Source organism: Medicago truncatula, chromosome 4, assembly GCF_003473485.1.
Source record: "Medicago truncatula cultivar Jemalong A17 chromosome 4, MtrunA17r5.0-ANR, whole genome shotgun sequence".
Classification (NCBI taxonomy): Eukaryota; Viridiplantae; Streptophyta; class Magnoliopsida; order Fabales; family Fabaceae; genus Medicago; species Medicago truncatula.
In genome coordinates, this window is record NC_053045.1 from 52,775,622 (window position 1) to 52,803,271 (window position 27,650).

General features: G+C 32.9%; 4 protein-coding genes and 1 long non-coding RNA gene across 6 annotated transcripts; 3 read left to right on the top strand and 2 right to left on the bottom strand.

Annotated features, from left to right (window-relative positions):
* Positions 1–1,330: 1,330 nt before the first annotated feature.
* On the bottom strand, positions 1,331–3,735 carry LOC11445376 (pentatricopeptide repeat-containing protein At1g09820). Its single transcript, XM_039833456.1, has 3 exons — positions 3,617–3,735; positions 3,539–3,576; positions 1,331–3,124 (listed from the first exon to the last, which is right to left on the bottom strand). The coding sequence occupies exons 2-3, from the start codon at positions 3,570–3,572 to the stop codon at positions 1,407–1,409; spliced, it is 1,752 nt and encodes a 583-aa protein (XP_039689390.1). The 5' UTR covers positions 3,573–3,576; positions 3,617–3,735; the 3' UTR covers positions 1,331–1,406.
* A 5,269-nt stretch (positions 3,736–9,004) lies between these two features.
* LOC11444344 (ubiquitin-conjugating enzyme E2 2) lies at positions 9,005–13,754 on the top strand. Of its 2 annotated transcripts, none has more exons than XM_013602436.3 (6): positions 9,005–9,180; positions 9,618–9,751; positions 9,854–9,931; positions 11,073–11,162; positions 11,244–11,332; positions 13,288–13,754. In XM_013602436.3, the coding sequence occupies exons 2-6, from the start codon at positions 9,679–9,681 to the stop codon at positions 13,414–13,416; spliced, it is 459 nt and encodes a 152-aa protein (XP_013457890.1). In that variant the 5' UTR covers positions 9,005–9,180; positions 9,618–9,678; the 3' UTR covers positions 13,417–13,754. The 2 variants fall into 2 exon arrangements, with proteins under 2 accessions (XP_013457890.1, XP_003609028.1); XM_003608980.4 differs by having other exon boundaries at positions 9,011–9,180; positions 9,906–9,931.
* A 1,937-nt stretch (positions 13,755–15,691) lies between these two features.
* On the top strand, positions 15,692–16,795 carry LOC112421029 (serine/threonine-protein phosphatase 7 long form homolog). The gene is made up of 2 exons (XM_024780966.2): positions 15,692–15,731; positions 15,804–16,795. Exons 1-2 carry the CDS (start codon positions 15,717–15,719, stop codon positions 16,284–16,286), a joined length of 498 nt encoding a protein of 165 aa, XP_024636734.2. The 5' UTR covers positions 15,692–15,716; the 3' UTR covers positions 16,287–16,795.
* Positions 16,796–17,441: 646 nt separating this feature from the next.
* LOC11445377 (uncharacterized) lies at positions 17,442–20,295 on the bottom strand. Its single transcript, XM_003608981.4, has 6 exons — positions 20,139–20,295; positions 19,930–20,044; positions 18,853–19,225; positions 17,951–18,521; positions 17,810–17,853; positions 17,442–17,724 (listed from the first exon to the last, which is right to left on the bottom strand). Exons 1-6 carry the CDS (start codon positions 20,170–20,172, stop codon positions 17,683–17,685), a joined length of 1,179 nt encoding a protein of 392 aa, XP_003609029.1. The 5' UTR covers positions 20,173–20,295; the 3' UTR covers positions 17,442–17,682.
* Positions 20,296–25,509: 5,214 nt separating this feature from the next.
* Positions 25,510–26,819, top strand: LOC112421372 (uncharacterized). Its single transcript, XR_003011659.2, has 2 exons — positions 25,510–25,807; positions 26,369–26,819. It is a non-coding gene; the product is annotated as an uncharacterized lncRNA (long non-coding RNA).
* The last annotated feature ends 831 nt before the right edge of the window (positions 26,820–27,650 follow it).

Genomic DNA, 27,650 nt, shown 5'->3' on the forward strand with positions numbered 1-27,650 from the left:
AAATTTTGTTGAAGGGTAATCAAATCAATGAGTTTTTGCCACAAGTTCAAATTAGGTTAGCAAGACTCATAAAATGTGAGGAAAAGCAAAGAATAAAACACATGTGATTAAATCAAACCATCATTAGTTACTTGGGGTTAGTTAGAATCAGAAGCATAATGGTGGCAATAGAGAGATAAAAGGTAAACTATTAGATTTCACAATGGATAAAATAGAGGAATGCAGTCACAGATGGATAGCTATGCATCCAATTCAGACATTTTAGCCTGCAACTGCAACAACAAAGAGAAGTCAGTCAAGAATATAGATAAATCTACAACCAAAATTAGATAAATATAAACCAACAAAATCTCCAAAGAAGAATGGAAGAACAAAGCCACACACTGATGTGGAGAGAAGAATGAGTCGACCAGAGAAACTGAAATTATGACCCAAAATTCATTCGATGTCTAAATTAGGACCCATCACAGAGATCAAAAAGTATACTAACCTACAAAATAAAACATTTCAAGCTAAAAACCAAAACCCGATAGAGGAAATAAGCCCTAAATTGAAACACTGAATAAAGAAGGAAGAAAAGAGAGAAAAATAAAACAATACCATGAAAGGCTTAGTAGCCATGACAATAATAGGGAGGAGGAGAGGTCGGATCTAGGGGGACATGGTGAGGTGGTGGGAAACTGAAAACGCCTTACAAAGTGCTGTACTGAGAAGGTTGAATATATAAATAATCAATACAGTGTAGGAGTAGAGGTCAAATTTAACACCTCTAAATGCAAGGAAAGTGGTTGTACTACCTTCAAAACTGCAGTCTTCATCTGCTATTCAGAGTCTCTCAGTTGTTATAACTTAAAGAAGGTCAAGATTTTTATTAGTAACACTAATAAAAATTCTAGTAACACTGGTGCTCCTATAAATCACGACTTTCTAGTTTTATATCCTATATATATGTAGTTAAAATAATTAATATTTCACTTTTAGATAGAGTAATGCCTATTAGTAATAAAACTATACAGATATCTCCCTTATGTTTTTGTCAAAGTTTTGGTTAAACCACACCACAAAAATGAGATTGACATCTTGATCAGAATTACTTCACACCCATTGTTTTTCGTATTTATTTATCAAACTTTCAATAACTAAAAACTAGATAGATATTAGGTTTCTAAATCACATCCTTATGGTTTTGAAGTGAATTTTCACCATTGTGTTAACGAAGTCATCTATGTGAAGCAAAAATGCAGCTAAAACCAAGATATGTACAAGTTGATCTTTATCTTGTGAATCTTTTATGAAACTCAACTCTAAACAGTGATAACTTTGGCTTCTTAAAAAAAAAAAAAGATAGATAAATAATACACTGATCAAGAAAATCACATCTATCATAAGTTCATCAAAACTTCTTGTTAAGACATGCTAGAGATATTATACAAGTGTCCTTCTATGTCAGGACTAAAACCTTTCTCCAACATTTCCAGTCTTACTATATCATATGTAGTACGGTTTGGATTCAAACCCTTTTCCAACATCTCATTAAGAAGCCCATTTGCAGCCTCTAGCTTATTAATTTTACAATATCCTTTAATCAAGACATTATAAGTAACAACATTTGGCTGCTTTCGTTCTTTCTCCATACGCGTTCTGACATTCAATGCTGCCTTGAGTTTCCCCTCCATACAATAGCCATCCATCAAAGTATTATATGTCACATGATTAGGTTTCAGACCAAGGTTGAACATTTCATTAAGTAACTTTTCTGCATTTCTTGATTTGTCGTTTTTGCACAATCCATCTATCAAGATGTTGTATGTTACAACATCACCTTTTAAACCCTTGTTCTCCATTTCATTAAGTAGCTCCTTCGCAGCCTGTAAGTCCTGTTTTCTGCATAGGCCTGCAATCAAGCAATTATAGGTCGAAACATTTGGCAAGATCCCTTCGTCTAGCATTGAACTGCAAAGTGAAAATCCCTCCTCCATCATCCCTTCCTTACAATATGCATCAATCATAGTATTAAATGTTATAACATTGGGAACCAACTCTTGCTTACTTACATCATCGAAAACTTTTGTTGCCTCCTTCATCATCTTCTTCTTACAAAACCCGTTAATAAGAGCATTATAAGTTACAATATTCGGCTTCAAACCCAAGCCAACCATCTTATCCCACAAATCAATAGCCTCTTCTAGCTTACCGTTATTACATAGACCATTTATCAGTGAGTTATAAGTAACTATATTAGGTTTTAATCCTTGCTTTTGCATCTCTTCAAAAGCCTTCTTTGCAGCCGCTACATTCTCATCCTTACAAAACCCATCAATAAGAGTGTTAAAGGTAACTTCATTTGGACAAATTTTATTAGCAAGCATTTCCTTCATAAAAGCTTCAGCTTTGTACATTTTTCCAGCACTGCCCCTCTTGCAATAACCATCAACAAGAGTGTTATAAGTAACTACATTTGGTGAAATTCCCCATGCCTTCATGTCTTCAATAGCATCCTCTGCCTTATTCAACTTACCAGCTCTACAAAGACCATTAATGAAAATGTTAAATGTGTTCAAGTTAGTGTGAATTCTTCTCTTTATCATCTCCTTGTACACATATTCCACATCACCAATTTTATTCTCCTTCACCAACGCACTCAACAACGGATTACACGAAGTCAGTGATAATTTAAATCCATAATCTTTAGCTCGCGTAAACGCTTCATAAGCACAGTGCAACTCTAAATTTTTCACATATGCTAACACCAACATATCAATTATCAGAGCAGTAGCACCCGGTCGACCACCGTCCAACAAAAGGGAGTGAAAAACAGAAGAGACTGTATGTTTCTCATTCTTAACAAAACTATCCAGAAAAGACCTAACTTTAGAATACCTTTTTGAATTTGCTAGAAAATGTAAAACTTTGGAAGTTGGTTCAAGACCATATGAAAGTCGGTACTCTTTCTGAGACCACTTAAAGAACCTTAAAACAAGCTCTGAATCGACTCCGGCATTGAGCAATTGATCTAGAAATGTCGCAGGTTTGGTTACTCTTAGATGAGGTTTGAGCTCTGACCAATGTTGTTTACTCAACAACTCCGAAATTGTCGGTATGCTTAATGACTGCAAGATTGGACCTGTAAACAGAAATTCACTGGTTATTAACAAGTAAAAATCTTCCATTTCTTTTGATTGATGGTAAAGAAAGTAAAATGAGTTGAACGGAATAAGAAGATTAAAAGATATGTGTAATAAACAATAATAGAATTACACCATGTTTGGATAAACAGCTTAATTTACCGTTCATAGCATAAGCGCTTGTATACAAGTTATTTTACCTTATGAAATAACCCGAAAATAGCTTCAAAAAGTGTCAAAGCTGTTTTGAATGATAGTACGTATGCCATAGATAGATACATAAAACAAAAAGTTACGAAATTGGCAGATAAGGATATTAGATTATAAAATAATTGATAGTGATAAAAAAAAAAAATTAAGAGTGAGAATCATATTTAAAGCTTAAGAACAAGAGAAAAAGAGCTTTGTCACACCTTGTATGGATCTAGTAAGTTTATCAGTGACCATTGCTTCCGTTGAAATATAATTGTCAATCGGGCGGCTTAACTGCTGAATCGCGGTGCGAGGTGAAGCACCGCGGCAGCACCTCAGTTGCTGAGTTTCGAGTCGGAGGTGAACCTTCACTCTTTTGCTTTTCCACTTTTACCCTTCTTTCAGCTGATGGGTATGGGTAGGGTTGGCAATGAACCGAACCGAACCAACTCGATTATAGTTCGACATTCGACTCGATATCTAATCCGTTGAACTTGGTTCATGAACCTAACGAGCTGCACTTGAACTGAAAATTAAGTTCGTTAATTAAATGAGCTGAATTTGAGCTACATATAGTTCGACTCGTTAGGTTCATGAGATGACTCGATTATTGATTATATATATAAATCAATTTGAGTTAGTTTTTAAAAAAAATTAATTCAAATGTGGCTGAATACAATTTTGTCTTGAAGGGAAGAGCAGTTGGAGTTTAAAAGTAAAAGAATATTATGAATTTTGTTCACAACTAATTAAATTTTGTTGGATTTTTTTGTCTCTGTTACTTGCATCAGATATTTTTCTTCGTATTTATGCAATCTTTAACTTTATATAATTTATGTCTATTATATGCATGTTTGTGGGAACTTTTATTTTAATTCAATATTTAATTTATATATATATAAAGAGTCAGGATCCATTGGCACCAGGTGTCAACGAATTCGTTAACACCAAATCACATCCGTTGATTTTATTTGATCCAAAGACTGATATTTGTTTACTTAAGACTATCATGTACCATATCTTAGTGTGATTTTCATTTCCTAATTTGCTCTATTAGTTTCTCTCTCTAATTACTCATGATTTCAATTCCATTAAATAATTTTGTTTTGCATGTGCAGCAAACTGCTTCGTTTCTTCTTTCATGAAAATAATTTTGTTGCACATTCATCTAATTACTCCGTTTCTACTTCATCTAATTACTCGTGATTTCAAATTCATCTCCTTCCCGTGTTTGCACATGCTCAAACATTTCACCAATCTAATGTGCTGCTCATGAAAATAAAAATCCCACTATTCCATTTTGGTGTAGATCAGTTGAATCAAAGATTAGAATATAAATATATTTAAACTAATTTCATATTTCAATTACAAATCAATTTTTTGTCCACAATCACACACGTTATTTTGACCCATATTTTGTTCATCATCTCTTCTCATTATCTATAAAAATTAAATTAAGTCATTGAATCAAAATGGTAGAATTTTGTGCCACATAATAATACAAATTATAATTTTATCTGCAACGGATTGTTGAATTGATTCTATCTACCACACCTTATCACCAATACAAAATAACCTGAATTGTTTTTTTTTTTTATAACCTAAATTGTTGGATGCACTTTTTGAAATTTTCATGAAAGAAGAAACGAAGCAGTTTGCTGCACATGCAAAACAAAATTATTTAATGGAATTGAAATCATGAGTAATTAGAGAGAGAAACTAATAGAGCAAATTAGGAAATGAAAATCACACTAAGATATGGTACATGATAGTCTTAAGTAAACAAATATCAGTCTTTGGATCAAATAAAATCAACGGATGTGATTTGGTGTTAACGAATTCGTTGACACCTGGTGTCAATGGATCCTGACTCATATAAAAAATATCAAAAATCTATAAATTAATTTTTTTTTTATAATTTTTTTTGGACGAGTTGAGCAACCGAACTGAACCTAACGAGCCGAACCGAACTGTTCGTGAACTTTAAACGAGCCGAACTCGAGCTGAAAAAATAGTTCGTGTCGAACTCGAGCCGAACCAATTCTTATCGAGTCGAGCCGAGCTCATACAGGTTCGGTTCGACTCGACTCATTTCCAGCCCTAGGTATGGGTATTGAGTTAATCATCAACTTAGTCCCTGAATTATCACGGGTCGGCCAAATTCGTCCCTCAATTATGCGAAATATCAATTTAATCCCTGAATTTGTTAATTGTCAATCAATTTAGTCCTTCTGGTCAAACGGGCCGTTAACGGGGCTGACGTGGCCGTTAACCTCTTACATGTCATACGCCACGTAGGCAGGGACTAATTTGGCTAATAATTCCAAACATTTTGAAGGACTAAATTGATTGATATGCAGAAATTTTTTTGATTTCTTCCCAAACAACTCTTTTCTTCCCCAACGACTTTGTCTTCCCCATTTGTATAAAATTGGAACCCTAATTACACAATCTATAATCTACATTCTAATATCACATAAATTTCCTCCAATAATAAGTGGTCCAGTTCTTCCCCAATTCAAAAAACTTAAAACCCTAATTTTTTTTGTATTGAAGCCAAAATTTCTTGAAGCAAAACGCTTGAAATTGAATCTGAAATGATGGGGGGTGGGAATATGGGAAAGTCGAGCTTCATCTTCAAGCTGCAAGTTTAATGGTTATGAAAAGAGGTTGAAGATGATTCATAAATGTAACCTTCAAATACATCCCCACATCATAATAAAAACCATCAAATAAGTCCCTGAATATTTTAATCATATATCAAATTGATCCTTGAAATTACAGAACACGCAAATTGAAACTGAAATATTACATAGGCAAAAGTCATAGGTAATAAGTCATAAGTCTGAGAAATTACATAAGCATGAGTTTGATGAGCTGGTGCAGGACCCCTCATTGGTGTATTCTTAAGGCCATATCTCCTTGGTGCAACACTCTGAAATTTCAAATTCAATCAAATTAGTGCATAAAACCATAACATAATCAATCTTATCAGTCCTTCAATTAATATACTAATTGTTGCCCTTGCACACTCCCATACCACCCCTCTCAATTCCTTATCCTTCCATTGTTTTGTGAAGTTCCTCCATAGATGCATTGCACAATATCTATGTGGCACCCCTGGCATCACTTCTTGCATGGCTGGAATCAAACCCTGCCAATTTTAACAATTACAGAATCAATATTTCCTGAATTATATCACTATCCATCAAAGTAGTCCCTGCATTATACTACTTACTATCAAAACAGTCCCTGAATTATATTTCTAACTACCAACATAGTCCCTGAATTATATTAATAAATATCAAAATAGTCCCTGCATTATTTTACTTACTATAACATCAGTTCTAAAACTATAACATTTTCAGCTATTACTATACATCAGTATGCATGCAAAAAAGTGACATAACATGAATGAGAAAAAGACTAAGATGGTTATTCATACCTTTTGCACGTCTGAGATGAAGTTCCATCCATTATGCTCATAATTTCCAAGATGTTTATGTAGTAATTCCAAAAACCATTTCCAGTTATCTTTATTCTCCACATCCACAGTGGCATAAGCAATGACATAAATCTGGTTATTTCCATCTTGTCCCACAGCAGACAAAAGTTGCCCTCCATAATACCCCTTAAGAAAGCATCCATCTAACCCAATCAATGGAGATTATGATGATTTTGGAGGGGTGACAATGGAGAACGTTTTAGCGGGAAGGAGAAGAGTCAAAGATGTTTTTAATGTTTCTGAGTAAAATGTGAAGAAGGAGGAATATGTAATGCAGGGGCAAAATGGGAAAAGCACGAAAAAATTAAATTGAAAAATGAAAAGTGAACTTTTTCCAAATCAATCAAATTCGTCCCTGAACACGTGGCTTCCTTCTTGCCACGCGTACAAGACATCACAGCATGCAAGGCGACATGTCAGCATGGCTAACGGAGCCCGTTAACGGAGGGACCTTTTTGATGGACGTCTGATAAATTCAGGGATTAAATTGATATTTCGCATAATTGAGGGACGAATTTGACCGACGTGTGAAAATTCAGGGACTAAATTGATGGTTCACTCTATGGGTATTATCACATTTATAGAGGAAGGGGGAAGTGATTCAGCAGCAATACTGGATTATTGGGTAGAGTTTTTGTTGTTGTTGAACTTGAATAGGTAGTTTTGTTTTGAGAATTGCTGTTTACACTTTACATGAGGCTGTGCTACACGAGTACTTTACGAAAATGCCATTCGGCAGTTAACTGCCGAAGTTTTAGTAAACTGGCGGCAGTAAACTGCCGAGAAAATCTGATTGCAGGCAGTGAACTCTGCATCATTCTAAAACATTTTCAAGCCTTTTTTCGGCCAGTTTTACCTGTAATTAACAAATCTTGGTAGTTAGTTGATTTCACAGTCAAACAATCGTCAAAAACTTAAAATATCAACAAATAATTTTGATAGTTTAAATTTATGTAACTCATATTAAATCATTGAATTATTTATATAATTTATTTTAAAAAAAATTTGTTGGTGCAAAGTTTATTCTGAAGTTAACTCATGTAAAACCATCGTGTTATCCATTATTATGGTAACTTATTTTAAAGTTAAGTTACCAAAATAATGGACAAGACAATCATCATGAACATACGAATCAATTTCTTTTTCGTTGAAATACATATATGTTTATTTTTATTCCATGGCAACAAAGCGAAGAATATACTAGATCGTCGACTCGTGTGATGCACAAATCATATCAACTATAACATACCAACTCGTGTGATGCACAAATCATATCAACTATAACATACCAACAATATAATTTATCGTAAAAAATTATTGTTTTCAAATACATCACACGATAAGCATTGATCCACATTAATCATAGCACGATAATAATAATTTTTTTAGAAAATCATACATTACAAAATACTTCTATGAAAAATTATTGGCTTAAATGCTCTTTTGGTCCCTTAAGTATTTAATTGGTATCGTTTTGGTCCCTTATGTTAGGGTTTAAAAAAAAGTTAACTCCTGGACACGTGTCACCTTGTCATTGGCTCTGATCTGAGTTTTCTTTTTTACAAAAAAAAAAAATTAAAATAATATATTTTTTAAAAAATTCCCAGAACCAATGACAAGGTGACACGTGTCACTTTGTCATTGGCGGTGGGATTTATTTTATTTATTTAATTTATTTATTTTTGTAAAAAAAAAAACTCAAAGACAATGACAAGGTGACACGTGTTCAGGAGCTAACTTTTTTTTTTAAATCCTAACGGAAACCTAAGGGACCAAAACGAGACTAAAAAAAATTTAAATACTCAAACAATCTTTTTTTTAGTTAAGGGACCAAAATGATACCAATTAAATACTTAAGGGAGCAAAACGATACCAATTAAATACTTAAGGGATCAATAGAACATTTAAGCCAAAATTATTTGTGGGGTATCTTTTATTATTATAGGATTAATATCAAAAGGTTGCATATAGGTAACCAGTAACAGATCTCAACCATTGAATTAAAATACTAATATATCAATGATTAAAAGATCACTTTTTTTATGGTCGGAAATGATTCATGTTTTCCATGTTAAACTCCACCCAAAAATATTGAGAAAATAGCCTGGATATAGATATTAATATTTTCATCCCAAAAAATAATAATTATATTTTTATAGATGTTATTATAATAAGATTCCTCAAGAAGAAAATATCTCTCTTTCTCTTCTGTCATATAAGAAGAAAGAAATGATATAAGAGGAGGGGGACGGTGATTAGACCAGAATCGAAACCAACCACGCCACGCATGCCTTTAAATTCTAAATTCACCATAGTCGCCCGCCCTTGCTTTCGATTCGATCCCAAACACACTAACGGGTCAGTCAATTATTCCCTCTCCATTTTCAATCAATTCCTTCTTTTTATTCTTCATTTTTATTGCTTTTTTTCCGTGATCGATTTATACTCTGGATCTGCATCAAAACCCTGTATTATTTGTATTCTATCAAAATTGAAATTGAAAATTTCCACTTTTTCTTAATTTTTGGGAGTTTTGCTTTTTGTTGCCGACATAATTCGCTGTGAGATTACTCTGAAATTTAATTTAATTTTATGAATTAATTTTTCATTAAATTGATTTTTGGGGGGTTTTGCCTTTTGTTGCCTGCACATGTAATTACATTGAATTATGTTATTTTCTCAAATTATTGTCGGTGTTGACATGTCTGTGTCCGTGTTTGGGCTTCATAGCATAATATGTTTTGTTTTGTGGAGCTTTTAATTTTATTGAAGTTGGAAAAAATTGATTTTTGCAGTTGGTAGCAATGTCGACTCCGGCTAGGAAGAGACTGATGAGAGATTTCAAGAGATTGCAACATGACCCACCTGCTGGAATCAGTGGTGCACCTCAGGATAACAACATCATGTTGTGGAATGCTGTTATATTTGGGTGAGTTGGATTGAGAATTGTATAAATATGCATATTATTATGTATAATTGTATAATTTAGTCAGTTTGTTTTATTTTATTTCATTTTTTCACTTTGTTTAAGTATATGAATGGATAAGCAATTTCTCTGCTTTCTTGTCTGCTTTGGATTGCAGTCCTGATGATACTCCATGGGATGGAGGTGAGTCAGTTCTTTACCACCACAGCTCCTATTTGCAAACAATTTTTATTTTTATACTAGTATCAATTATGTTATTAAGCCATTTTGTGTGTTACAAGTATTTTCAATGTTTCTGTTATATTCATTTTTGAATAGTAAAGTCCAATTTGGTCCCCCACAGTTTTCTTACGGCCCAATTCAGAGACAAAATATAATATTCAAATCAGTTCCTCGCATTTTATATAGGGTACAGATTAGTCCCTCTATCATTATAGCAGAGGGACTAGTTTGTCCCCCATATGAAAACCTGAGGGTTAATTTGAATATTTTTTTTGTCAAGGACTGAAGGCCTGTTTGGATAAACAACTTATTTGCAACTTATAGCACAAGCGATTATCATGGTAAGAGATTATATTTGCATAAGCTATTTTTATAGCAAAAGATAAAACAACGTTAAATTGATTTTGTGTACGCTATAAGTTGTTTTTATAAGCTGTATTGGAGAGCTTATAAAGATAAGTTAAAAAAAAACTTATGAAAAATGTCATACGCTGTTTTCATCCCAAACAGTCTCACAAAACTTATGTCAGTAGATAAGCTTAAATCAGCCAATCCAAACAGGCCCTGAATTGGGTTGTGAGAAAATTGTCAGGGACCAAATTGAGTTTTTGCTCTTAATTTTTTTAGGTTATGTTAATATTAACTTAACTTGTTTTTAGATGGCATTAGAATTATGTTGCAAAGAACATCCTATAAAAGATTTTGGGTTGCTCTAGATAGGTATCTAAGCTATCTTAAAATTGATTTTTTTAAAATCTAAAACTGGCTTCTGCTTTGCAGTTTGACACTATTTTATTACTCTCTCTTTTCGTTTGTTTTTCAATATTAATTTGAACACTCTTGATCGTTGTGTTGTCATACTCTACCTGATGCGCCTGTTACAGGCTGCATTTGCACTATTGAAATCTATACTTTCTGTCACACTGTTGAGCTAAATTAATTTTTTCCATCAAATCAAAACATTTTGTACATTTGGGGGCTCTTGCTCGAGTAGTCTGTCTTCATTTATATATTTTGATGTGATATTTTATGTTGTGTTTTGATAGTATCATGAAATTAGATATGTTCACATAACTGCATGTATATATTTTGAGTTATTCAGGCACGTTTAAGTTGAGTCTTCAATTTTCCGAGGATTATCCGAACAAGCCACCCACTGTACGATTTGTCTCCCGAATGTTTCATCCAAACAGTAAGTATTAGGTGGAAAATACAAACCTTCTTATCCACGAGTTAGGTGTCTGCCAACCAATGTAATTGCTACTCTGAACAGTTTATGCAGATGGAAGTATTTGTCTGGATATATTGCAAAATCAGTGGAGTCCTATATACGATGTTGCTGCGATTCTCACTTCTATCCAGGTATCATTTAGTATAGTGTATCAATAATATCATAATTTTATCAAATTGTAAATTAGAAATGAAACTTATAGTTGTGAATCATAAACAATAAAAGTAGCAAGAAATAAATTGTACAATACAAGTTATGTATAGTGTTTTCAATGTGATAATTTTAAATTATAAGTTGACAAAACAAATTAATCATATGTACCATAAGTTATAAGTCAGAACGAAACCAGAGCATATAAATGACTCTGCGATGAAGGCTTTGTGTTAGATTAATGAAAACTAAATGGAAATGCCAAATAGGGGTGAATGGGGTGAGTAAGTGACTTTGTGAAGCCCCTTTTTGAAATGAGTCCCTTTTTTCTTCAACCCCCTCTTTGCACTGAACAGTTTATGTCTATACGACCTTCCAATTTCTTTGATGAGAATTGGTGAACAAAATCAAGAAAGAAGTAATACTTTTTGTTGAACTGTGCAATTCATATTGGTGAGATTGAATTGCAGTATTCATGCATGTATAGTATGAATGAGTCATAGCTATTTGTTGATTTATAGTATTATATGAATTATTGGATTGCCGAATGACTTCAAATCATGCTACATTTTTTTTCATCTTCAAATCATCGCTATTTGTGGATTTGTAGATTTATAGTATTATTTTGATCATTCAATTTTAACAAACATGCCACATTTCTTTTCATTTGTATTTTGTAATAGAAGAAAACAAGCACATATATTTACATAATTAGCCTTGCTTTAGAAGTTTGGCACGAAAACACTGAGGCGATCATACAATGTCCAGTGCCTCTGCATAAATATTTGTCTTTTTGTTCATTTAATTTTTATATGTTTTAAGGCATCATCTCATAATAACTTGTTATTTTCTGTTTGCACATCTCTTGATTCATTTGTAATGTTAACTTGGCTTTTATCCTTTTCATCGTTGTTTTTACTTTTTAGTCAAAAAGTATAGACTCTGGAGCATACAATTCTGAACTTGATTTTTTAAAGCTTATATCATGGTCTGCTCTTTGCAAAACTCAAGACACTATACTGTTTAATGTTACTAGCTCTCAATATTTAATGATTCTTACTTTAATAACCTCAAGCCTTGGATTTTGATAATGCCCTTTGTTTAGCATACTTATTTCCGTAGTTTCTTTGTTCGTGGCTGCTAAGGCATTTAAGAGTTTCTTAAGTCTGATATGCAAATGGATTGCACTTCTGTTTTCATCTGATGTACTTTTCCCCCCTTCTTTCACTTGTATTGCTTTGTGTAGCTTTAAGAGGATTTCAGTCCTCCTGTTTTGTAGATTTCTCTTTCTGAATAGATTCTTTTGCTTGCAACCTACAAATCAAACATATAAGGAAGTGTCTTGTTATGTTTGTTTTCCACAAGTTTACTGTCTTTTTTCTGGTTCTCCGACTTTTGTTTACAAGGGAATTAAGACTGCTGTTGAGGGGTTTTGAAAGGTCAACTAGCTGAAAGGTATAGAACCTCTTTGAAAACTGAGAATTAAACCTGTTATGAGGTGCTTCCCAAAGGACTGTGTGCTGATAGGCTACAAGGCCATCATCGGCAGATATATCAGTTGATTTACTTGCCTATATGAAGTATCAAATGATATGCACCAGGCTTTAATGTTTTCCTGTGTCGGGTCATGGTTCCAATGTGGCCTTGATGCAAGAGTGTGATATGCAAGCATTCAACGTGGATGAGATAATATTGAACATTATTTTGTGCCATTTTTCAATAACCTGCAATTACTCAACTTCTACACTGATGTGGATGTCCTAATCCCCGTCTTCCTGACTCTACTCTTTAACATCCCATTATTGTATTTGGAAGTTTACGGGGAACTTTTATCCCCATACCAAATAGAATCAAACTTTTAAAATTGATTTGCCTGTTATGTAATGATCAACATGTTGTGATTATTTTCTGAGAAGTTATTATTCCTTTTTGACAGTCATTGCTTTGTGATCCCAACCCAAATTCTCCTGCAAACTCTGAAGCGGCTCGAATGTTCAGTGAGAACAAGCGTGAGTACAATCGAAGAGTGCGGGAAGTTGTGGAGCAGAGTTGGACAGCTGACTAAGGTCATCTTGATATGCTTGGCGGCCTGTGAAGGCAGGAATTGGATTGCATTGCTACCTATGACAGTCATGCAAACTCATTCCTTGTTATGAATGTTAGGTGAATCTTATCTTTAATTCATGGTAGTTTATGCATCTTCCAATGTCAGTCCATGTAATATAAAATTGTATCAATGTTCCTGATTGTTGTCAACATGGCTCAATGTATAAGTTGTACTTGTCTGAATTGGTTACGATCACAAGGATTATTTAAACTGGGTTGAATTCTGTTTACATTGTATAATTTCCAGCTTCAATGTTTGATTGATTTTTGTTTAATATGAATGGATGTTAGTTAAAATGAGGATCAAATCTGGTTTTGTTCCTAGAAAATCATTGAATTATTTGTGTTGGTTGGTTTGTTTTAGTTTTCTCTCCTCTTTTTTTTTTTTTTTTACTTTTTTGAAAAAGTTTTCTCCCCTCTTAAAATGTTTGAAATCTGTTCACGAATATTCGTGATGTGTTGATATAGGCTATTGAATTATATCTCAACAACTTAGCACATGGTAAGGCCTTTTATAAATTATCATATCTAGGAACCTGCATGTTAAGACTTTTCTCCCTTCTCAATTTTTTTTCTTCTATGTATTATGTTTATTTAATGTAGCAAGCAGTTTAGCATGACAGTAGGACTAATCATCAAAAATGAAAATTGAAGGTTGCTTGTTTATGTGCTGTATCCTTTGCTATAGTAAATCCAATAAAATTACATTAGATGTTTGCACCAAAGAAAGAAGAAAGAATTACATTAAATGTGGTATTGATTCTTTCAAAAAAAAAATGTGGTATTGATGTAATTGTTTTTAGGGTTAATTAAGTAAATTGTCCTTATAAATATTCAGAATTTTGTTTTTAGTCCCTACAAAATAAAATCATATTTTTTAGTCCCTATAAAATTTCCCATCAGCATTTTTATGTCTAGGGAGGAGAGAGTAACTATCCGATTCACTATTGATGAGTATTTACTAGACTTAAATTAGAGTTACAAGAAATTAGTTTCCAATCAACATCAACAAAACTTTATTTCTACCATTTCTCTTTCTCTCAATAGGGCTGCAAAAGTGAATAGGAAATTATTTTGAAGTGTACACCAAGAGCATTCTCAAATTTCTTTCATTTTCTCTCTCAACCCCTCAATGATTTTCAATTAATAACTCACTAGAGAAATCTTGAATCCTTTCCCTGTTGATTTCTAACTACCAAGGTGTTTGGATGTATTTTTCAACCCTGGAATCTCACCTAAAAACCTTCATTACTCAATCTCTAAGTTTGCATCACGTTCTCTCTTTTGTAGTGTGTTTGTCATTCCAAAACCTCCTCCTAAGAAGCATTCAACACAAGAGCCTAAATATTCTCTGTGTTCCCCCAAAAAGCACTTAACTCGAGAGCCTTAAGCCTTCATTGAATTTCCTTTTTTAACTTGTTCAATTGATTCAGAAAATCTGATTTTATAGCACTTAACTCTAGCGTGACATGACATGATCATGTTTTTTACTGCATGATTCGGATTAATGTCGTAGATTGCAACATTAACTCGTTTTTCACCCCATTTCAAATCACACGCATCCCTGACTCGAATCACATACACAAGAAGCTAAAATTACCATTTTACATTCTCAACAATTTTTGTGTTTAATTACCTTCGCATCAGTCTCATATAAAGTAACCACTATGCACTATTTGAGTTGGATGCTTCAATGGATTTTTTTTTTTTTTTCTGACCCTGTTGTCAAAAAAAAATTTAAGTCTGATCCCCTTTGAAAAAAAAAATTCAAAATGACCCACTTTCCATTTTTGTTGGTTTTTTTTGTCCTTTTCCCCATTCCCGCCAATTGAAACGGCGGGAATGAACCGCTGTTCTGACACACGTCACATCGCCACTGCCCAGCTGCTTTTTTTTCATTACCGCCATTTGAAATGGCGGGACTGATTTATTTTATTTTTTTTTCGTTTTTTTTTGGCAACATTTGTTTACATTAAAACACAACAAATGCCTGGGTGCACAATTCTCTTACAAGCATGGGCGTGGTCAAGAATGCCATGCTTAACTCCCGTGCCAAGGATACCACCACAAGCTCATACACAACTTCCGTTGGCAAATATGTAAGTAAAATAAATATGTTAATTTTTTATTAATTTTTAAATACATTTATCCATACTTTATTAATTATAACATTTTAAAAATTAATTAGATGGCTAGAACATGGTAATAAATTCGTGGAAAATCCTCGGTCTCGTATCTACGCGTTTAAAAATCGACACCATGACATATGATCAGGTATTACATTTATTTTTTCGTGATTGCTTTTTAGCCAACAATTGAAGACTAATATTCATTCTTTTTAAACAGTTCTCCTGGAGGCCTTATGTCAACTTCAATTACACCAACGAAGAAGAAAGCCAGATATGGTCTGCAAACACATATCTCATCTGTTTTCAGATAGTCGAGAGGCATCAGACAGACAGAGTAAGGCTTCAATTTGGCTTACCACAACACCCATCTTCCTTACCAGATAATTTGAAAGATTTTCACAAAATTAATTTGACAAAAGATAAAATTAAAGGTTCGTGGAGAGATAAGCATCATCGTCAAGTCCAAAACTGGAACCAACGTCATCAATTAGCACTTCACGGCGTTCGGTATAACCATGAGGTTTATCCAAATCGTCAATATTTTGCATGGTATTGGGAATTTTTCGGAGATCATCTGTGGCTTTCTAGAGAAGTATTATTGTCAAACCCAAGGCAAGCATGTGCAAGAATTTTACCAGGATTGTCGCGTGACTATCCTGCAATGCCAGAAACTTATACGGTGCCAGATGAAAATATGTGATCAAATACACCTCCACCCTATAATCAATTCATGATACCTCCACCCACTAACTTTGACCAAAGCTTTAACCCATCCACCAACTAACAACTACAACCAAACTTACCAATCACCACCACAACCCACAACCAAAGCTTACATAACACCCCAATCCCATATCCAAGCTATTCTCAACAAAGTCATCATGGAGAAAGCTCCCGAACATCAAACTATTCATTTGATGACTTCAATCCAACTCACTACACCACACAAACCAGTTTTCCAGACCAATCACAATACTCCTCGTTCAACCTACCAACCCCTCCACACATTGTAAACTATCCTCAAACAAGCTACGCACCTCAATGACCAAATTCACAAACTAATACCATAGAAAGTCTGGCAGCAGAGTTTAATGACGATGACTTCGTTAGTGAAATCTGGTCCAACTCAGCTTTACAAGTGCAAAACGAAGTCGCTATGGAAACTAATGAAGATGTTGAAATTCTTGACGAGGATGTGGAACAGGAAGAGCACGAGGAAGAGTAAGAGGAAGAGCAAGAGCAAAACCAACGACCCGTACGAAATAAAAAATAAATAAATTATGTGCTACGGGAGGTCATAGTTTACATTGGCGTAAATGATTTCCGCGGAGAAAGTAGTTTTTGTTTTTGTTTTTATTTCTTATAAATAAAATAATTGGTGTTTTTTTAAATTAAATATATGATCATTATTATTACTATGTTTTTATTTATCATTATTATTTGTTGTGTTTTAATATAAACAAATGTTGCCAAAAAAAAAAGCAGCTGGCCAGTGGCGATTTGACGTGTGTCAGAACGGCGGCTCATTTCCGCCATTTCAATTGGCGGGAATGGGAAAAGGACAAAAAAAAAAAACCAACAAAAATGGAAAGTGGGTCATTTTGAAATTTTTTTTTCAAAGGGGTCAGATTGAATTTTTTTTGACAACAGGGTCAGAAAAAAAAAAAAAAATCCACAATTATGTACTGGCCGAATTATAAAGAAGTTAACGGAAATATTAGGTAATAACATTTTAAGTTCTGGACTATAAACAAAGTGAAAATAAGTGACTATAAACATTCTCAGATAAAATATAACAAACAATTTAAACAAACAATCGAATAGGATATCGGTTAATATCATTTGCGAGAAGAAATAATAATTTGCAAAAGATTCAGATTTATCTCAAATTGCAGTTTCCACAATATAATAAAACCAAAATATAGAGTATAAACCATAACAAACAAACCATAACATCAATACAGCTTGGTCTTCATTAACAGCTATTAAATGGACCACACAAGAAGAAATCTAATTTTCATCTGTACTCCTAAAAAGATCAAGCAAACTCCACACATAGAAAGTTTGAGAATGACAAAATTTAGAACTGCAACTTGTTACATGACTTCAATCAAATCATCATCAGTGGACCGAACATCCTATAAGACAAAACCACCATGTCAGACATATATTCTCTTACAACACTGTAGAAACTATAATTCATTATCATAGTAAACCACTTACCATATTTTCTTTTTCTTCAGTACTTGTAATAGGACTAACAGAAACTGTAAAAAAAAAAGCAAAAAGTAACAACACCAAGGCATTAGATTTTAGACAATGAACTAGAAAAAATTAAGTGTGATAAAAGAAAAATTTATGCACCTTCTTTAGCATCAGCTTTCCTTCCATATTTCTTGACCCCACTCTTTTTGGTTTCAAGCTTGCTTGACTTATCTGACTTTTTAACTGACCTACTACGGTTCAAACTACCAGAAGCAGATTTTGAAATTGCAGAGTTCATTCTGAGATTTTCTTTCAACTTGGTTCCAAAAATTTTCTTTTGGCTAGTTTCCTTTTTGGGTGACTCTATGGTTTTAACAGGAGAAGTGACTTGACTAGAGGCAGTGAGATTTTTCTTTTGGCTAGTTTCCTTTTTGGGCGACTCTATGGCTTTAACAGGAGAAGTGACTTGAATAGAGGCAGTGTTTAAGCACTTGGGGGTCAGTTTACCAGTAACCATGGTAGAAGAAGTGCTGAAGTTGCCTTCATCATCAGACGAACGAGTTTCCTCTTCTGGCATCTGTGAAATACTCTCAGAAACTTGAGACTGCTCTATGATTTCTGCAATGTTATAGCTTTCTACCAGTACTTTCACTTGTTCTCCAAGTTCAGTAAGTTTTTGTTGGTGTCGGCGCAAGTAAGACTTCAGTTCGTCTTGTAATTTCTGGAAGGGCTGTAGTTGAAATTTCACAAAAACCATAAAAAAGAAGACTTAGTTCATGGGAATAAATAACTAACTGGCATAGTTTTAAAACACAATGTCTGTAGTCTAGCCCGCAACCACGGTTGAGGCCACTCATGTATAAATGTGATTTATACAATACCAAAGATTGTGATGTGATTGCAATCAAAGTTTATCAATTGGATTTGACTGCTATACTCCACAATATAAAAAATCACAACACAGTCAAAATTTTAAAACTTGCTTAGTAGGTACATTGTTGAAAAGAAAAAAATTACAAAATTGAAATAAACAGGAATGAATTGATTGGTGTGTGTTTTACCTCACATCCTGCCTCCAAGGCTAGTTTGAAGAATCCAAGTGAAATGTTGTGCTTTTCAACATTTTCAGAGAGCTTGATTTGGCTTAACCAATATGAAGCTGAAGACAAGAGACTAAACTTCATTTTAGTAGATGATCTGAAAATCTCAGAAACCGGTGTTCGGGTTCTGGTTGGAGGCTCTTGGCTATTTCCAGACCTCCTTGATCGTGTCTCTGAGATTGGGGTTATGTTGCCAACCGCCTTTGGACTCGGAGTTGCAGATGCTTTGACAGGATTGGAGAGCCTTCTTGGTGGTTTAGCACTGGAAGATCTGTCCTTGCCAGAGAATTCAAGGACACCTACACTTTGGCTTACATTGGGAATACTTCTTCCTCTGAAAATGTAAATAAGATTATTTTAACCTGTACTCTACTTCATTATGAGGCACACAATCAATTAAAATACACTTGTTTCAAACTGTCTTACGAGGAGGCATGGTAAACAATGAAGCAATTAAAAAGTATTCACTCAATTTTCAAATTTAATTCAGGCTATGGTGAATAAGTAAGATAAGTTTTACATAACGCAAATGCAATTAGATCAATAAATTTCACTATTAGATCAAATGAGATATGTAACAGATTTATCGATCTTATGGTGAAAAACAGATTTGTGCATGATGCAGAACTAGTCTACTTGTTCACATTAAACAAACTATAGGCAAATGCGAACATATGTACATGTTAGTAAACTAAATGTAGAAATATTATTTCTGAATTCATGTACTGAAAAAGGTTTAAAAATTACATTTTTCAACCTAAAGCTCTTATTTTTAGATTCCTTAACAAGTATCTTTGGCACAAGTTAGCAGGATTTTTAACATAAAGTTTTTAGTTTAATATTATAAAAATAAACAAATATGAATTAAATTAAGCATATCTAATACTATCCTTCTTACATGAATTTTCATTTTTTTTTGTTTATTATGTTGAAAATCTAAGGGAAGCGAATAATGTAATTAATGTTGGAAGTAGTGACTCAAAAATCAAAATCCAATATTTTGAAATTAACTTCCTCTAAGTAAAAGATGAAAAGTACCTCTTAGATTGAGAAGGAATGGTGGTAACAGATGCATCTGGCTTCTGTTCTTTGGATCTAGAAGCCGAACGCAGTGGATATCTTTGAAGTTTTGGTTTCCCAGAAGCGGAGTTCCCTGAAAGGAAAAACAAAAACAGTTGAATTGTTTGTTACTGCATAATAACAGAATCAATTGATTAAAAAAGGAAAGAAAAATAAAAATAGATTACCAGAAACATCAACAGTGGATTGTTGTTCTTCCATCGTTTTTGTTTGATTCTTGTGAAGAATTAGAGAAACTATCAAAAGTTGGTTTTTTGTGTGAGAATGAAATGAAAAAGCGTTTGAATTTATAAAGGGTGTGTAGCTTTTACACGTGTCAAGGGCTTTGAGCGGGAAAAGGATCAAACTCAAAATTTGATGCTACAACGAATAGGCGAGCGTAATGACGTGGATAGATGGGCCATGTCTTCTCCTTTCCTGCATTTGAATTTGAAATTCGAATATCAAAATTCAAAGTGAAAGAGCTGTTGTGCTATGCGGTCTTTGTTCCGTTTTCTAAAGCACAAAACTGCTTTACAGTTGGGGTTCATTTTATGATGATAACCGTTACCCAGTCCCACCCCCACTAATGAGAGAGTTACTTGGCTTAGTTTAAGCAGTTGGATTTGAAGCTAACCAGAAGTCAAGCTCATATTTTACGGTCCAAATAAATCTTCTTATATGATTTTTTAACAAGAAAGAAATATATTTCAGAATATGTCACACTACTTTTATATGTGATAAGATAAGATGCTGTTTTTTTTTCTAAAAGATGTATTAGTTATAATAAGATTAAAAGCTCTTGATACAAAAAAAAAAAAGGATGGATTTACCATCCACATTTATCTCTCCGAGACCATAATCTCCTGAAAACTCTAAAAAGCTCTTGATGCACTCCATACTTGCCTATTTAGTAGGGATGATAAGGGATATCTAATGGGTAGGGTACTATGGTACCTTTTCCATACCTGCGTTTGTAAAAAATGTTCGTATCTGAGTTCATACCTTCGTGGTAACAATTTTAGTGTCATTTTTCATTCTCTATGGACACCTAAGTGTCCATACTCATACTATTTGTCTGCACTTTAATTATAAAAAGACAATAAAAACATCACAACTTATATAAAATTATGATCCATTTTTTTTTAAAGCAACTCATAAAATAGTAGAAATCGTAGTATTTAGCCAAATAAAAAAATATCCAAAATAATCTTCGAAAGTTAAAATAAAAACATTCAAAATACATATAAAAATGTGCATGCTAAAATAAATGATAGACTTTTAGCAAGTGTACTAAATACTATCGAAGTAGTAAAAATATCGTTCCCACGAGGACTGTGTTAATCTCAATTTAGCAATAAGGTTAATATTTAGGATGTGTAAATTTCTTTTAGTGCCCGAGGCAGTAGTTTTGATTGCATAAAAAGTAAATAACAGAAAATAAGATAGTTTTGGAAAAGACAAGGAGAAAGATGAGATCAGATCTTTCGAATCATCGATGTTCTCCTAATTGGTATATTGCACCTATTCGTATTAATGATTTTCTAGTTCCACGATAGTTAACAAAATAGCCCTAATCAATCCCTTGAGTTAGGACCCTCTTCTCAAACTACAGCCCCTAATTCCTTAGGTGGTCTAATAATCTTTGAAGGTTTTAAGAACGTTAACCTAATATCACTAACAAACGATCATCCATTCCTAGACTAACCATGTTTATTAGAACAATTCAATTAGGTCTAAGTCGAAAGCTAGGGTCAGTAGTCATTCGTTCTCACTAAATCATGTTTATATTTGATCAGGATATAAAAAGCATTAAGAACAATGAAATTGAATAAAAACTAGATTGTCATTAATAATAAATAGAGTTTCACAGCAACATGGATCAATTAGGGTTACAAGGATTCATCTCAGACCTAATCTCTAAGAGATTTAGCTACTCATAATTGAGTTTACAAATAGCATAACCAATGGAAAAATTAAAACATACATAAACTGGATTAGAGATGATGAAATCGCCCCTTCTGCAGTCTTCTGGGTGTTAAAATCGCACTTTAGCTCTCCAAAATCGTAACCCTTGTTTTCAGAATAGTCTTCAGCTTAAATAGGCAACATTTTCTGCGTCCAAAATCGCGCCACGCCTCATAAAATCGCGCCACGATTTTTGAAAAATCGCGCCACGCCACCAGAAATCGTACCACGATTTCCGTGGCAGAACCAAACCTTCATTCTGGTCATAAAATCGCGCCACGGTTGCCAATTTCCAGCACTTTCAGAATTTCTGCTTTTTACACCCCCAGGCTGTCTAAAATTGCTACAGACTCAATAAAAACATCAAAACAACCGTTTCTTCAAAATCTTGTATTTTTCATGCTTTCCTTGTTGTTTAAGCTTGCTTGTGAACTCAAAATTATCATAAAAAGACTCTAAAAATAGCAAATGACTGACTGTCATCAATAAACATCAAATTGATTTAAATCATAAATTTGTAGCTCGTGAGCTTATGAAGATAAGGATGAAACGATCACAGAATTAGTTTTTAGGTTTAGCTTTATGCTTAAATAGCTAAATAAATTAAATAATTGTACAACAAAAATAAATAAAATATTTATTATATTATATAAATATGCATGTGTGGGTTGCAGGGCTGGGTAGTATAGTGTCTTTACCCGCACCCATACCCGTCTAAATTTGCTGGTAATTACCCGGACCCAAGCTCATATTCATAAAAGCAGGGTTTTACCCTACCCATTACAAGTATTTTTTGTGAGTGCCCATCGGACTTGGGTCCAATTGTCATCCTTACTATTTAGATCCCCTCTTGAAAAATCTTTTCTTCCAGTGGTATATTCTGAATTAAGTAAGCCTTCTAATTCCTCCCAAAACTTTATTTTAAGGTGTTTTTCTAACTCTATGCAAGGTGCGCAAGCGCTAATAACATTAAAGGTGTTACATTCTACTATAAATTTTAGGGCTATTATCTGAACTCCTATCATTTTAACATTCACAATATTTGTCTTCCACTCCATACAAAAAGGGGTAGAGGACCGTTGTTAAGACGAGGACTTACACTCTCATAGATAATTGAAACATAAGCATAGTAGATATTTCTAAATTTTCATCTAAAGAAACCACTTTCACCTATGAATCTTAGAATTTTACCACATACCCTTAATTGACCCTAGTGGATTAAATGGATGGGCCTAGCTCTATCTTACTAGAGGAAAAAAATATAAAGTTCATGTGCAACAATTTTGTTGTAAGCTAAATATCAATCTGCACATACTCTTAGATCATTCACACTTACTAGGTATGCATACAAAAATTAAACACATATCAAATTATAGTTGAATAAAAGACTTGTATTATTAATTTCCAACAAACAAATTTTGTCAAAAAAAAAAATATCCAACAAACAAATAGAGAACAAACATAGGTTCATCTTACAATATCAATAAATGTGTTTAGTTACTCATGGTAACATAAGACATATTACAAAAGAAGTAAAATATACTCTAAGAACAAAGATTGAAAAGGGAGACTCTTCTTGATGCTCGTAACGCTTACCATTGTTCTGAACAACGAAGTTATGAACGAGAGATTTGTGAATTAAAGCTCTTGAATGTATAGGCATATTTATAACTGGGTTTAGGTTAAGAAACTTGGCTTTTCCCAAACACGCAAAAAAGATATAGCTAAAAGTTGTATTTTTCCTGAATAACATGCATGTATGTCGCACGTGGAGGGTAACACGAGGCACGTGGCAGCACACAAAAAACATATTTCTCTCTGTCCCACACATTTGGGGTGTGCGAGGCGCGCGACCTCAAGTTCCAGCGTTGATTGCACCTTTTTCTTCGTCTTTTCGAGTGTTTTCCTTATCCGATTTAGTCTTGGGACTTGAGACAATTTTTTCCCAACTTGTAATGTCTTCATAAGCTTTTTTAACCTTATTATATGTCTTCTAAAACTTACATGACATGTGTTGCTTCTAAAAGACTCAACATACCTATGAAATTGTCTGATTTAGAGAAGAAACCAAATTATATGACTCGATTTAAAAACATTACAAAATGTCTCTTAAACCATGAGAAACTTATCTTCAAGTCCTCTTTATTGACTCAATTACTTACTATAATGATTGAAAATCATGCTGAAAATAACTTAAGACGACTTGTCACCATGTACGAAAACTTAAATTATGAATTGTCTATTCCTTTCACCTTTTCACTCATCGACTTAGTTTCTTGCAGACACATAAATTAATCTCATTCCTAGTCACAATGTCCACTACTTCCGTAGTTTTTTTTTTCCGTAAGAGTGCTTACATTCCATGTTCCAAAATTCCACAAGAGTGCTTACATTCCATGTTCCAAAATGATCGTGTTCTCTTAAACTAACTTATTTAGTCGTACCTACTCAATGCATCTAGGTGCCAATGCACCAACCCTTGCATATTTTATATTGTACTAAAACCATACAACATGTTGCTTTTAGATAACGACCTAACATTCACAAAATTTCGTATTTAATCCATGTCATATAGATTCGACAAAATTCTATGTTCCTATCAAGATCTAACACAACCATCTCATTTTACCCCAATTTGCGACGGACTATGTATAACAAGCTAACATAGAGAGGATTACTAATAATTATACCGGCAAATTATACTAACATCCTTTGAAGTCTTCTTACCTAATGCTTTTGTGAGTTTATATAACTTTGCCCTCATTGACCGAAATTTTTGGAATTGTCACTTGAGCTCATCAACCACTTTAAATCAAATTGTTTGGTTATTTAACATTTTAGTTTATTTTAAAGTATACTTAATTTTTTTTTTTGTTCATACTTAATTAACTTGGATACTATTGTTTGACAATTCATCACAAAAATACCTTAAAATGATAGGAGTTGGTCATTGTGAAAAAAAAGTTTTATGAGAGGGTTCATCTCACCTTAATTTAATTGAGTTTGTTACGAAGGAGGGTAGGGTAAGTAAGTACACTACTTGACTGCTCCATCCGTCCTTATATCTAAGCATTCATTTGATTTTATTTTTGTCCATAATTGAAAATCCCTTTTTAAAGTATTATATGCATTTATTATTTTTTTCCTAAAGATACCCCTAATTAATACTACTATTTTGTTTTGAAATATGAAAAGTCAAATTTAATACACACACAAATAAATGACAATTTTGTAATATTAACATATAAAACAAATACATTAATTACACCGATAACTTTTATCTATCTATCTATCTACTATATATATATATATATAAAAACAAATAACCACCAAAAATATTTTACTGCCCCTGATCTCCTTATTTTTTACTGCTACTTTTTACAATTACTTAAGGGTAAGACAGGAATTTCACACGCCTCAGATGGCTTAGAATTGCTCCATTTTATTTAGCCAAAATTTTCTCATTATACCCTTGTCCCATATACTATACAACTAATACTTCAAAGGTTATTTCAGGTATTTCGTATAAACAAAACAACTTTATGTCAAGTACAATGCAAAATTCAGCTATAAAACCACTTTACATCTTTATCCACTTTTCATTTCTCTTTCCATTTCAAATTTCGAATTTCAAAATTATATCTTCCCACCTTTCTTCATTTGATAATGCACTTTATTCTCTTTCAATCTCATTTCATAATTTTCTTACCATCTTTCTTCATTTTTATTTTCTCTAACCATTTCTCTAACAAGTTTGATTTATTTTTTCAGATTCTTTATATTGAGGCAACCTATTACATAGAACAACTACAATCAAGAAAAATGAACAACAAGAAGAAGGAAGAAGAATTTCATTTCACATCTCAAAATCAAGATATAAATGCAAAAGGTATTGTCACTTTTCATTCTTCTATTTCCTCTAATCTTCATGTTACGTAACTTTGTGTTCATATGTTCTTGAGAATTTGAAGTTCATAGTTCTACCAAAGTATACCAACAGTAAACAAAAATTTCTCCAACAACATAAAAATGTTTTTTTATTATTCAGAAATTATTGAAGAAAACAATATAAGATCTTCTTTTTCTACTTTTTTTTTTACTCTTTTTTAAACAAATAACATTTTTTTTTGTTAAATTATAAAATATAATATTTTCATTAGTTTGTTAGTTATAAATATTAACATTTTAACACTATTTAGATCTAACAATTTTTCAGATAAAAATACATAACTTGATTCTTTATTCATCATGAGAAACTCATAAAACTATTTTTTATTATTGTAGAAAGAAGAAGAAAATTGTACCAAAGAAAAGAAAAAAAACTCATGTGTACTAAAAAACTACTCAGGAACATATTTTACGTTGTGTTGCATTCAAAACTAAACAAAAATTTACAACTAAATCAAATCTAATAGTGATTTGTTTTTGTTACATGTATTACAAAGAGTAGAGGTGGTGAAGAAATTGTGCTCCAGATATTTGAAGTTGCTGCACAATGAATTCCGGTGAGATAAGCGATTTCCGGCACGGTGGTTGCTGTCGAGATTGATATCATCATTAATTTTTATGGGTTTTGGTGCTGAAGTTTAGAGAAAGAGCATGAACAATTTGATTTTTGAAGAGGTGGCACACGGTGGCCGAAAAATAGAATAGGAGAGAAGGTGGACGAAACAAAATTTAAACTTACAACCCTATGAATAAATTAGGTGGTTTTCTAGATGAACATGATCAGATCAAAATGATAATTTTATTTTAGGTATGTGGTGGTCGGAGTTGTTTGGAAATTTTAAGAGATTCAATGTGAACCTTTTATTTTTGTTTGTATTTTATGTGTGGGTTGAATCTTTAAATCCAATTAACGTTTATAGGTCACTATGTCTATTTATGAAATTCAATGTGAACCATATTTATACTATATATATATAAAAAGAAAACTACCCTTTTCAGCACACTTTTGGGTAGAACTTTTCTTTCCAAAAATACCCTTAATTTTAATTTTAAATACAAATAACACATGTAACAAATAAATAAAAATAAATTTAATTTAAGAAGAAAACTTCCACACAATTCTTTATGAACTGTTCTTACTGTTAGCCAATTATAAAATAACACGTAGATTACTAATCTATGTCACTAATTGTCCCCGTTAACCCTCTTTTACCTCCGTTAACCATAGATCAAACTCACAAAAAACTAGCACAAAACAAAAACTCATGTTTCTTTTCTATCAACCGATTTTATGTTGTACATCTGTGTTGTTCCCCTCAATACAACCGACAAAGATTGCCAAGTATTTTCACATCCCTTCCACAAAAAACAGTGTTTCCATATTATTTTATTACTTCCACAAAAAACAGTATTTCCATATTATTTTATTAATATAAGTTACCCTTTCATAGTCTTTGATCAATTGTAACAAACGTGAGCAAAAAATAATGGTAAAGATTGAACTTTAAATTCTCTAAAAAAAGATCAGTAACAAACGTGAGCAAAAAATAATGTTAAAGATTAGACTTTAAATTCTCTAAAAAAAAGATTAGTAACAAATGTGAGCAAAAAATATTGTTAAAGATTGGATTTTAAATCCTCTACAAAAAATATTAGTAACAAACGTGAGCAAAAGATATTGTTAAAGATTGGACTTTAAATCCTCTAAGAAAAGATTAGTAACAAACTGAGCAAAAAATAATGTTAAAGATTGGACTTTAAATCTCTAAAAAAAGATTAGTAAC

Excerpts from the sequence above, each read along its gene's own strand:
- LOC11445376 (XM_039833456.1), bottom strand. The coding sequence starts at position 3,572 with ATGGTCACTGATAAACTTACTAGATCCATACAAG. Across the intron at positions 3,125-3,538 it reads ACTTACTAGATCCATACAAG|GTCCAATCTTGCAGTCATTA; the intron begins GTGTGACAAAGC and ends TTCTGTTTACAG.
- LOC11445377 (XM_003608981.4), bottom strand. The coding sequence starts at position 20,172 with ATGGAAGAACAACAATCCACTGTTGATGTTTCTG. Across the intron at positions 20,045-20,138 it reads ATCCACTGTTGATGTTTCTG|GGAACTCCGCTTCTGGGAAA; the intron begins GTAATCTATTTT and ends TTTTCCTTTCAG. Across the intron at positions 17,854-17,950 it reads GAAAGCTGATGCTAAAGAAG|TTTCTGTTAGTCCTATTACA; the intron begins GTGCATAAATTT and ends TTTTTTTTACAG.
- LOC11444344 (XM_013602436.3), top strand. The coding sequence starts at position 9,679 with ATGACCCACCTGCTGGAATCAGTGGTGCACCTCAGGATAACAACATCA. Across the intron at positions 9,752-9,853 it reads TGGAATGCTGTTATATTTGG|TATATGAATGGATAAGCAAT; the intron begins GTGAGTTGGATT and ends ACTTTGTTTAAG. Across the intron at positions 11,163-11,243 it reads CCGAATGTTTCATCCAAACA|TTTATGCAGATGGAAGTATT; the intron begins GTAAGTATTAGG and ends TACTCTGAACAG.